This window comes from Sycon ciliatum, chromosome 8, assembly GCF_964019385.1.
Source record: "Sycon ciliatum chromosome 8, ocSycCili1.1, whole genome shotgun sequence".
Classification (NCBI taxonomy): Eukaryota; Metazoa; Porifera; class Calcarea; order Leucosolenida; family Sycettidae; genus Sycon; species Sycon ciliatum.
Genome location: NC_088650.1, coordinates 17,661,264 through 17,674,008, shown reverse-complemented (window position 1 = coordinate 17,674,008; position 12,745 = coordinate 17,661,264). Strand labels below are relative to the sequence as shown.

At 47.2% G+C, this 12,745-nt stretch overlaps 1 protein-coding gene across 1 annotated transcript; it reads right to left on the bottom strand.

The window, feature by feature from the left end:
- Nucleotides 1-208: 208 nt before the first annotated feature.
- Nucleotides 209-7,521, bottom strand: LOC135823943 (uncharacterized). The gene is made up of 5 exons (XM_065336820.1): nt 6,501-7,521; nt 4,800-5,133; nt 3,563-3,687; nt 1,934-2,188; nt 209-1,180 (listed from the first exon to the last, which is right to left on the bottom strand). The coding sequence occupies exons 1-5, from the start codon at nt 7,362-7,364 to the stop codon at nt 818-820; spliced, it is 1,941 nt and encodes a 646-aa protein (XP_065192892.1). The 5' UTR covers nt 7,365-7,521; the 3' UTR covers nt 209-817.
- Between the last annotated feature and the right edge of the window lie 5,224 nt (nt 7,522-12,745).

Sequence of the window (12,745 nt, the reverse complement as noted above, 5' to 3'; positions counted from 1 at the left end):
CATGGTTACTAAGTATGCTATGCTTTTATGATGACGTCTCAGTCACTGTACATGTGGCACATATGAGTGGAAACCAGTGCTAGTATTGAGTGAAACTAGTAGTAGACAGTGATGAGATTTGAGTGGCACATTTTGTATTGAGCGACAAAACAATGCCTGCACGCCACGGCGCCACCACTTTGCAATGTTCCACTCCACACAAAGCATCTCAAATGATGACGTGGTTATACTCACAATTTAAAAGGCCACAGAGCGCTAGCCAAGACAAGCAAAATCTGTGACGTGGGGACTAACCAGCCATTTCAAGAAAAACGAAAGAAATGAGATCAAAATATTGCGATTGCGAAGAACACCAATCCACCAGCAGCAACAGACGCAGAATCACATTCACATAAAAGTCTTTCCCTGATGCAGCCGGCTCCGTAGGTAGTAAATAAATATTTCTTCTTCCACTGTGCTCAATACCCTACTTGTAAGTTAGGTGAAGTACAGTTACATCTTCAGAATCTATTCCCGCTTCAAAGTGACTTTTCAACAAGGGACCATAATTATGCCATCCCTACTCTCAGTGGAAAAAAAGAAGAAAATAGTCTAAAAGAAAAAAGTGTAATCCAGGATTGATAGTTCACTCATTGGATCAAGCATCCACAATCCGGTTAACAAGTCTTTGAAAGAGCACCCAGGGGGGCACATGGACTGTGTGGCCATTACTCAGTGGTGCGGGTATCCCACTATGCTGCTTTGCGGCTCACTGTGGACAGGTAGTAACAAAGAAATGGTGGTGCTCACAGCCAAACAAAATGCAGCTACGAACTTTCTAATCCTTGCTGATAGAATACGGTACACTGCTGTTCCTGTGCCGCTGCACAAGGAACATGATGAGTCCTCCGATAATACATCCAAGAATGAGAATACCTATGCCGAGACCAGCCATCTCACCGGGAGAATACTGGGCAGATGCTGACTCACTGGATGACGTGTACGAACTGCTCTTGGCCTTCACAGTGCCGGCAGCGTTTGGAAGCGATACCGTGAACGTTCCACCCTTGATCGCTTTACGTAGCTTCTTCTGGGCTGTTTGCAGTGTGGGAAGTTGGGCCAGCAGGGATGGGTCTCCAACGCTGGGCAAGCCCTTGATGGTAACCACCACGTTGAGCAGGTTATCAGCACCAGGAAACGTCTAAGAGATCAACCACACACATGGAAGCAAGCACACGCACATGCATGTACAATACATACGCATACACGTACAAACAGACGCATGCACATAATTATGTAAACATGCATGCGCACATGTACACACACACACATCCACACAGACACACAGACACACACGTTATAATGTGCAACTGCCTGCGCAATCTCTGTGGAGTGCTGCGACGGAAGAATTTCACATCACGTGACATGGTTCGAAAGGTTACATTCACAAATAGTGCGAAGTGATCACAAGAAAGTTGAACCCAAAGCAGGAAAGTGTACAGCCCTGTATCTATCATGCACAGAGTGTAACTAATGTGTACTTGTATGGGTTTGCCACGTGATGTGAACTTCTGCCGTCGTAGACTGGGTACTTGGGGTTACACACTCTTGTTGGTTATGTGAGTGAGTTTTTAAAGTGAAATTCGCACATCCGCGTTACCACCGGCTTAAATTTGTGTTGAGGAACAAAACCAGCTAAAAGAAGTTTCGCTCGCGCCAGGCCACTACCACTCTTGGTATTAATCATAAATGTGAGCCATAGCATGCCAAACGAGTGTGAGCCAAATACAATTGTAGGTGCATACAGTACTGGTACAATGAAGGTAAAACGGGAGTGCTGCAGTCATTCCAAGTCCATGAATAGGTTCAGCTTTTGACATCCACATCACTAAGTCTTACGGCCATTGTCAGGCTCGGTACATCATCACCAGCTTGTGAGGTTGTGGGAACTCACCGAGGTATGGAAGCGATCCGTCTGGAGCCCGAGAGTAGTGGAGAGAGCATCCCTGATTGCACCCTGCACTGCGTACGAGTCATTGAACGGAGTGTTAAGGGAGAACATCACAGTTGACTGCTCAGTTGGTTTGAAGCAGCTTGTCGTGTCAAACGCAAACCCAAAAGGTGGTCCAACAGAGAAGCCTGATATCACCGAAACGTATGGCCTGTGTAGCTTGGAGTCCAAACTGAAACCTCGCATCTCAATTGGAATCTACGCCACGAAAGACATGTCCATACGTACCAAGACAAAACAGCAACCATCAGTTCGATAACAAGAACAGCCGAGGAGTGCACTGTGCACTCGCACATGTACTTGTACTTGTTCCCTGCCAAAGCTGGTCACGTAGGTCTCCCCATGGGAGAATGGAGAGAGACTCAAAAGGAATCTTGCAAATATGATTCAATTGGCTATTGAACCGCCCAATGGCCGACACACCCTGAAATCCTCAAAGTATTGGTGGATTTGGAAATGATCCCACTTATGGACTCATCGCACACCTCAGTAAGTGAGTGAGAACAAGGTGCAGAAAATGGAATGATGGCCTCAGGGTATCTGTCCCTAGACCCAACTGCAGTTACCCCTGCCCCCGGTTAAGGCAATACTTGCTACTAGTGTGGGAGGCTAAATCAGAGTGGTTCTGATTAGCTTCACTAGCACCATTGATTACGCAGTAATTACTCTAGCCAGAAGTAGTCCATGGTTAGCAGGCATGTATACTTCAAATTGAAAATATGAACCCTGACACTAACAAAGGTGGCAGGTACAACATCACACATTCAAGCAGCCGAGCCCATTGGCAACAGACCCAGCGCTATCTGGCATACGTGTACCCACCAACCGAACTAGCTGGCGCCCTCACATAGACATTAGTGTACGACATAATGAATACAGTACGTCCACAATAAAGTTAGGATGAACACACTTTAAACTTGGCTTGGTTACCTATTGGCCTCACTACTGAAGATTGAAGTATATTTCTCATAAAAAAGTGTTATACAAGTATGATCTTAGAAGAAGCGACTTCGCTGACAACAAATTAAAATGTAGGCTGTTCGCGACATGGAGGATGGATTTTAGCCGCATCTGTGTGTCCCACCATTCCGGCCATGGGCAACACTTACTCGAACTGCTACCTCTGCGGCCTGGCAAGGTGTTCATCATGCTGGGAACAGAGTTCTACTGTACATTTTCCATCTCTGGTGAGGTCGAGGTGATGGGGTGCTGTAAACTGTAGTCCGCCAAAACATTGAGCAAGGATTGGTATTTTCTAGCATTTGCTTGGGTACTCTTAACAAGCCCGTAGCCCAATCTCCAGTATACTAGTACTAGTGTTCGCTTCATCCCTGTATGCAGGGGCATTGAAATGTATTCTACATTGGTGAGACAATGAAAAGGCAGGAGGGGGGGGGGGGCTCACTGGGAAAATTTCGGGAAAATTGGGTCCAAATAGCCCATATTTCATTGCTTATAAAGATCACAAGATAATTAGTGTGGCTTTGGCAGCACCCGCCGCACCATTTCTGACGCCCCTGAATGTGCCAGATATGTACTGAGTGCATATGTCTCACTGGTCCACTAACTCACTCTGGTGCTTGTAAGTAGTCCGTTGAAGGTGTTCATCTTCCACGAGGGCAGGCTGAAGTAGTACTCCCACAGGGTGGTCTGGTTGGCAGGCAGTGACGGATCCAGTGGGACATCAGTACGCAAAGCTGTGAGTGTAACGTGGGGTAAACAAAGAGGAGGACACGTTTAAACATGCAAATATATCACCAGCACACATGTTCCCTACACAACATACATGTAGATCGACAATGGTTTAAGCGTCAGTCAGGCAAGCAAGTACTGGTAATTTGAATTGCAAGCTAAAGTGATGACAGTTGATTATTTATGAAATCTTCACAGACACTGATCTCATGGATAAGAGGACGGCCATTTTCATCCTAGTTATGTCTAATGATCCACAAATTTAACCTGACCGTATACGGTCGGATAGTGTGATAACTTGACACAAAACTGACAAGGGGGTGCTGAGACAGTCCTTGACCTCACACCTACCCCCCCCCCCCCTTTCCTCTTTGATGACGATAATGATGATGGACAAGTGCTGAACGTTCCTCTATCCATGATCACTACTGGCTCACCATCCATTAGTTCAACTTGATGCTTTCCAAAAAATAATCTGGGAAATCCTTTCAGAATCACTGGGATTTTCCCATTGATACGTGGGGTTGGAAAGGCCCAAGATGGAGGATATTCATACAGCACAGCCAGGTTACACAAAACCCGTGCAGTTGCTATGTCACCCAATATGGTATTAGGTTGCATCTAAACCTCATTTCTGGCTGATTGGAAAACAGGTTTCAAGCCTGAATTCGGTTCAGGTTTGGAAACCCTACAGTCTCATCATTTTCTGGGACGTGAAGCGAAATTGCACTTGCCCTGTACGCCATCGATGCTTTGGGTCATTCACTGAGCTGTTAAAATTTAGACACGTCGCAGTTCAGCAAGGCAATATACCGGCACATGTACATGTATATATCGCATTAAAGTAACATCGAGTGCCAAAGAACAGCGTCTCCGCTTCAGCTAGGCTGGTGACGCTCTTACTTTCAAAATTCCAGCGTTTTTGTTTTTTTCTGGGCTCAAACAATCACAAAGTACAGGTACGTTAGACATGCAACTACAGTGTAACGTGAAAAACACAACAGGGTTCCTAAATCTTCCTTTCCAGCCTTCCACATTCTTTTACAACATTTTTGTGACTTTCAAGCTTGAATGTTCGTTGGTGCCTGGTGTTACCATGGTTACTCTAGCAGCTTACTGGACCAGAGTTGAGTTGGGTAGCCGAAAACATCTCGGTGTCCTTGGTAGGAGAAGTTGTAGGCAGCAGAGAACTGAAACAGCTTGTTGGCAGAGTTGAGTGTTGCATGGCCGTTGAGTACAGAGATGTCAAACGCTCCTCGCGTGTTCGCCAGGCTTGCGAGCGACTGCATCGTACAGCCCTGGTGGGTGATGTTGTACTGCGTTCCCTGGCGGAAATTATGAACGAGGTGATGCCGGCCACCGAAGGTCGTTCCCGTCAGGTTGGTGCCATTGCCAACAATCTCCACGTCATAAAACACGGAGGTTTCCCCTCGCAGCGCATCATAAGCATACTGCAGGTACAGACAGAACAAGCATTGCAAAGATCCAGAGGTTATTGAAGGAGAAGGTCAGCCTGAAATCAATTTATCAGAGGTACATGTACTTGTACGTGTACTTTTCAGGAACACTGGACCAAATGGCATTGGTCCGAGGAAGTTGGGATGCTCTGTTCGCAACATGTTCCTAAATCAGCTACATTAAAGCATGCGCAACTCCACTGAAAGGGAAGAGAGAGAACAGTGGGAGATAGCCAGTTTGACTGAAAATATAACGATCACTTTGTTCTTATGGAAGTCCAGATGAAGATGAAGCTGTCAGAGCATTTGGTCTTCTGAATCAAACAATCTGGATCCAAGGAGGTTATCACAAACCACCCGTGCCTGATTCTTTTAAACGGCTCTATCCTTTTATCATGAGCTGATTGTTTAGTAACTGGTGGTGTTAGTGGACATTATAGTGTAACTTGTAGTTCCTTGGTCCATTTTACTTTGTATAATTTTCTTTCACAATTCCAAGCAACCCCAGTTGGGCAGCATGCTGCTTTGAGTAAGTTTGATTGTGATGTCCAATGGTGTTACCGATCTGCTCAGTATCCCAAAGCGCTCAACTTTCTTCGTTGCTGCGAGACTTGGAAGGTTCTAAGTTACAGAAATAACATAAGCTGATTGTAGCGTGACTGGTGGTGTTAGTGGATACTGTAGCGTAACTTGTAGCTCTTGGTCCTCCTTTCTTCTTGAAGTACATTTATTTTATTTTTTTCTATGCGATATACAGTGCCGGCAACTGAAATCCGACCCCCTGGGCGTTCACTTTCTAGCGGCCTCTATTTCGTAGTGTTACGATGCTCAGGGGTCGGATTTCAGTTGCCAGCACTGTACTTGAAGTACAAGTAGTTATTTTTCTCTTCACAAATACAGTCATGTACATGTTTAAATGGCTCGGCCTCTGAGTTCAAATTATATTCACAATGCATCGTAATTCTTTGGTGGGCCTGCACAGGTGAAGGCCTTCGGTGAAGAGGGATTACAGGATCTTCCCCGTGCTACGGAATACTATTGTTCATCTACATAATATGCACAATAACCAGAGTTCCCCGATTACCTAGAGTGCTCAACACCACAAGGATGGAGCATTACTACAAATGCAGAAGAGAACAGAGACAACCGGCTAGGCCATTGTTGAAACGCTGCGTTTCATGCGCATAGCAAAGCTAAGGCAATCCTGGGACAACTGAGATGTTACAACAATGACCTAGCCGGTTGCCTCTGTTCTCTTCTGCCTTTGTACATCTATATAATACATCAGGGAGTCCTACCCAAACACCGTTCAATGTAGACAGTGGAAAGGATTTGATTGCAGGGGGGATAGGAGGACTCACCCCAGACGCAAATGTGGTTGGACTATCAGTGAATGCTATGGCATACGACGTGAAGGAGAACTGGTTGGGCAAGGTGGGCAGGTCTTCAGTGGTAGGAAGGCCAGTACATAAAATACCGTCAGGTGGGTTAAAGTTGGTCGTCAGAAACTGCTCCGCTGCTTGCTCATTCGGCAGTAAATTCGTGAACTCGTACAAGTGGTGGAAGTTGTGGAGCCGTGTTCCCTGTGAGGCATTGGCATTGGTTGTCGTGTTGCCGCTGGGTCGGCCAAAAGTGAAGTTCGACACGCCAATCAGATCCAGGCGGACTGGAATTGCCGTCATGCCATCGACTCCCGGCATTGTCCAGTTGGTCTGTCGTGCGAAGTACCATTGCATCACGTAGCTCACATACCCACCGTTCGTTGTGTTCGTGTAATTTCCCATGTACTGGTCGCAAACTATTCCTCGCACCGTCGCAGCACCGACGTACTTCTCATGATAGGCTTTGCCGAATCGGAAGAAATCATTCACGCTGATCAGATGTGGCTGTCCGTCAGATCCGAGTGTCTCCAGTCGGTCTCGGAGAGTGTAGTTTCTGGCTTGGCACGTCCGACTCGATAAGCTCGTTCGGTACTGGACGCCATTCTTGATGTCATCCACTATTACGTATCGAGTGCCGTTACGCGAAGTGTCCATACGGGCACGATCCCTCGCCGAGTCGAAGACAAACTTTATCTGAGTGGTGTAGCCTCGATTCAGAATATTGGCTTCCACGTCGGTAACAAATGATGCAGGTAGATCGGGAAAGGGTGGCTCTGCCGTTTGTCCTTTGGCTAGGCATAACAGCAGCATCAAAAGCAGCGCGCAGAATAGAGGAGAATTCATCGTGGCCTCAGCACGCTACAGTATTCTCTAAATGGAGACTCCTTTCTCCTTGTCCGTCGTTATAACCGACTTGCTTTCTAATCTTTCCTGTTCAGAGAGCCCAGAATGCTAAACTACGCGGATACCTGTACCTAGATTGTGCTGATTCTGAAACCGCGAGGCACATGGTCCAATTATTTTCAGTTTGAAGCTCGAACTCGAAGGTCGCCTCTCGCACTGTCACGAGTGGTCTTGCCAAGGTCGTGAGTCAGTTTTGGAACCTCTGAGTGATGTGCTAATCGACAGCGAATCTCACGTGTGGATGATCATGAATGACATGATGATGGTACAGCAAAGCACAAACAATGGTCGATGTGCAACATTCACGTCAGCAAACCGACTAAACTGTCTCCTCGATGACAGGCTCGTGCATTCTGTACGACTTGGTCCTGGTCGACTGAGGATGGCTGGCTGTTGCCGGTGTTGGCAGGGCTTCTCATCGGACATGACCTTAAAGGGGAAGTTAAGGCAAAAATTAAAATTTCACCAGTTGTAGTCTTCGGGGTGCTGAGTCGAATGGTCTTGGTCCGAGGAAGCTGAGACGCTCCCTTCCTACTTGAATCCCAATCGAACTCGCGCACTTCCACCGAAACTGGGTGACTGCGCCCTACTAGATGGGGATTTGTATGCAAAATGTCACTAAAAGCGCCGTTTCGTTCTTATAAAAGCACGGATGACCGCGATTGACCCATATGTTGTAGTCTTTTGGACGCTGAGTCGACTAGTTTTGGTCCGAAAAGGCTGCGATGCAGCGTTCCTCCTTTATTCCCAATCGAACATGGTTGAAGAAGCGGTCACGTGGTCCTGGGTGCCCAAATCACCTGGGCACCACGCCAGCAGGTGACAACTTTCACACGAAGGTTCAACTCGAGTTCAACTCGAGTGACAGGACTGCACCCAAAAAAGGTCAAACAGGCTAGTAAGTTGTACCCTGCAGGCACGGTGACCAGGTGACTGGTGTACGCAGGAGCACGTGACAGCTTCTTCAACCATGTTCGATTGGGAATAAAGGAGGAACGCCGCATCGCAGCCTTTTCGGACCAAAACCAGTCGACTCAGCGTCCAAAAGACTACAACATATGGGCCAATCGCGGTCATCCGTGCTTTTATAAGAACGAAATGGCGCTTTTAGTGACATTTTGCATACAAATCCCCATCTAGTAGGGCGCAGTCACCCAGTTTCGGTGGAAGTGCGCGAGTTCGATTGGGATTCAAGTAGGAAGGGAGCGTCTCAGCTTCCTCGGACCACGACCATTCGACTCAGCACCCCGAAGACAACAACTGGTGAAATTTTAATTTTTGCCTTAACTTCCCCTTTAAAGGGGAAGTATACCCTAAAATCAAATTTTCACCAGTTGTAGTCTTCTGGGTGCTGAGTCGAATGGTCTTGGTCCGAGGAAGCTGCGACGCTCCCTTCCTACTTGAATCCCAATCGAACTCGCGCACTTCCACCGAAACTGGGTGACTGCGCCCTACTAGATGGGGATTTGTATGCAAAATGTCACTAAAAGCGCCATTTCGTTCTTATAAAAGCACGGATGACCGCGATTGGCCCATATGTTGTAGTCTTTTGGACGCTGAGTCGACTGGTTTTGGTCCGAAAAGGCTGCGATGCAGCGTTCCTCCTTTATTCCCAATCGAACATGGTTGAACAAGCGGTCACGTGCTCCTGGGTGCCCAAATCACCTGGTCACCGCGCCAGCAGGCGAGAACTTTCACACCAAGGTTCAACTCGAGTTCAACTCGAGTGACAGGACTGCACCCAAAAAAGGTCAAACAGGCTAGTAAGTTGTACCCTGCAGGCACGGTGACCAGGTGACTGGCGTACGCAGGAGCACGTGACCGCTTGTTCAACCATGTTCGATTGGGAATAAAGGAGGAACGCTGCATCGCAGCCTTTTCGGACCAAAACCAGTCGACTCAGCGTCCAAAAGACTACAACATATGGGCCAATCGCGGTCATCCGTGCTTTTATAAGAACGAAATGGCGCTTTTAGTGACATTTTGCATACAAATCCCCATCTAGTAGGGCGCAGTCACCCAGTTTCGGTGGAAGTGCGCGAGTTCGATTGGGATTCAAGTAGGAAGGGAGCGTCTCAGCTTCCTCGGACCAAGACCATTCGACTCAGCACCCCGAAGACTACAACTGGTGAAAATTTGATTTTAGGGTATACTTCCCCTTTAATAATATGTCACATGGCTGTGACCAACTGTCTTTTGCTTTCACGTGATCGAATCCTTCACGGAGTGATACCAAATCGCGTACCATCGATAGGATGGTAGAACGTCAGTTGTATCTAAACTATTTCAGTCTACCCCGAACAGACGGTGCCTTCTGCAAGGAAGGAATAAAACCAAATAGGGCGGTATAGATCTTCGTGTACGGGAGTTCAAGGGTAATATCCGCTCTCGCCATATCTTGTTCAGGTCACAATTCACAGGCCAGTCTGGTCTCGAGCGCCTCCATGTAGGTTGTGGGGAATACTTTGGACAGTGGCATAGTACACATGTGCATCCTGTTCGGAACTGGGCTGATTATCTGTAAGAGCGAATGCGCAGTTTACGCCTTCAGAATTGGTCAATGTACTATTGACATTATGCGCGATGTACGAGTTCTCACGTACCCAGAGTGCGTCTAGTTCTACCGGCTGCCGGAGAAGACGTGATCGTGCACACCATTCACCCGTGGAACGATGGTGTCTGTTGCGTGGAAGATCACCCGATCGTGGACTGACACACCCTTGTACGGAGTCGTACTCGAGTTTGGGAAGTCCCCAAACTCGGGTACGACTCCGTTCAAGGGTGTGTCAGTCCACGACTCGCTACACCTGTTCCACTCCTGACTCGAGCACTGGCACTGGCACCTTCGGAGGGGCGTAATCTTTCCCCGCAACACCTCACACACATGGGGGGGGGGGGGCAGGAAAGAAATTAGTATTGTTAAAGGGGAAGTTAAGGCTAAAATCAAAATTTCACCAGCTGTAGTCTTCGGGGTGCTGAGTCGAATGGTCTTGGTCCGAGAAAGCTGAGACGCTCCCTTCCTACTTTAATCCCAATCGAACTCGCGCACTTCCACCGAAACTGGGTGACTAGTGACTACGCCCTACTAGATGGGGATTTGTATGCAAAATGTCACTAAAAGCGCCGTTTCGTTCTTATAAAAGCACGGATGACCGCTATTGGCCCATATGTTGTAGTCTTTTGGACGCTGAGTCGACTAGTTTTGGTCCGAAAAGGCTGCGATGCAGCGTTCCTCCTTTATTCCCAATCGAACATGGTCGAACAAGCGGTCTTATGTGGCGTCGACATTAGTAAACTTCTTCTACTGTAGCGGACATGGAAATCCAGTCGATTGACCAGGGCCGGCGCCCTCAGCGCGCGTACAGAACGCTGCGTGCAGTGCACATGTTGATCCGTTGCGACGAGCGCGCTGCAGCGGCATGGGTGTACAGCTTGTCCACGGCTGCATGGCCAGCGCCCTGGGGCCGCTAGACGTGCGACCGGATTTCCATGTCCACAACAGTACGTCAAGTAGATCAGCTTGTAATGGCTGCGGATACGGCCTATTATGAGCTTCAGTCAAACATGCTCAGTTATGATCCGTACCTGACGGATGCTATTAGTCCCATCAGCCAGACACCGAGTTTCAGTGAACTGCTCGCTGAAGCAGAGAAAGGTCTCTGGCCGGATGAGTCCGAGCCCTTGTCGTTTGACCCTACCTCGGGCTCAGGTATCTGATTATACAAAAATGGATTGACATGGCAGTGGCTGCACCAAGTCATGAAAGGGGGGGGGGGGGTCCGATGTTCGAAGTTTTGTTTGTAAACAAACTGGGGAAGTTACGCGAATACGCAGCAAGACAGATCAGACGGCACTATCTCTTATCTCTAGGACTGAAACGATTATACCGAATAATCGAGTACTCGTTTGATAACTCTAACGATCGAGCAATCGTTTAGATTACCAATTACGATTATTTTGCGTTTTTTAAATTTGTGTCCAGAAAGTACTGTAAACCCTCGTTTTGTGAAGTTTGAATCAGTTTCCGCTGGGAGTATGCAGTTGCCAGGGGTATGGTTCATGTTCTGAGGTTAAATTGACTTCAAAACTGCCATGTTTCGGAGCTACCCTTTCACTAATGCAGATTTGTTGGTATCATGAAGGCATAGTTTGTGGAAACAGAGTAATGTTTGCACAGAATTATGACTCTATTTGCTAACGATTATAATCGATTACTCGATCGTTAAAAAAGAGTAATCGATACATGAAAATCCACGATCGTTTCAGCCCTACTTATCTCCTATACAGTCATGTAATATGAGCCTCCGAAGTTGGGTCGTCGTTGCTTCGCGTTCTTGAAGTGAGGCATGGCTGTCCTATACCGTGGTCCTTCGTCTTCATCTTGTCACAGCTAACATTCCTATTTCGCTGTGATGTTTAGCTTCTTTTCGGCGTCTTGAGTGCGCTCACCCCCCCCCCCACCCTATCTTACGATAGCTCCTTACTAGCTCCTAACTAATCACCTTCCAAGTTGGCAGGCTGTCGGTTTGGGCATTCCAAGACGTACTGGACCTAATCATCAGGTCGCTGAATGTCAGCATCTCATCACTCGGTGTGAATTGTTGGACGGTCTGACTCACCAGTATCTTGCTTATAATTGTTACTTGAAGTAGTTTTGGACCGTGTGTTGAAATTGTTGAAAACACGGGATAACTTGTAAACCTTTTCCCCTCATGTTGTTATTGTTGTTCTTTTTTGTCTGTTTTGCACACGGGTGAGTGTGGGTGTGATTGTGAATGTCAGCATGTGTGAACGTGAGCGTTAGTGCTAGTGTGTGCGTGTGTGTGTGTGTGTGTTTGTGTGTGTCTGTGCATGTGCCTCAAGAACGGTGTACTTTTATCACGTACAATGTGTGTGGTATAAGTAGTTTCATTCCGCCTTGTGTTGCATGATACAGGTCCACCGCACTTGTGGTTGTTCTCAGTCTCCTCAATCCTGAATTCCTGATCATGGGTGATCCTGGCCCAAAATTATTTTGAGAAAATCATTTTTATTTAGTAACTTGCAGTGAAGAGACCAATTGCTATGGAGACGGTGTGTGTAGGTAGGGTTCTCAGCTGTTAAAGCTGCAAAACACAATGCTGATGATACGCACAGTATGGTGTGAGGAATTATTTAACGTGACACTGTTGTATTGTATAATGTATGTAGGCTCACACACGTGATTCGCTGTAGCATCCAGCAGTAGTGCTCAACGCGCACTGATGTTACAGGTCACTTGCAGAACAGCTCTTAGTCTTAGAATGAGTACAAACTACAGTGCTGCGCAACGAAATCCGATC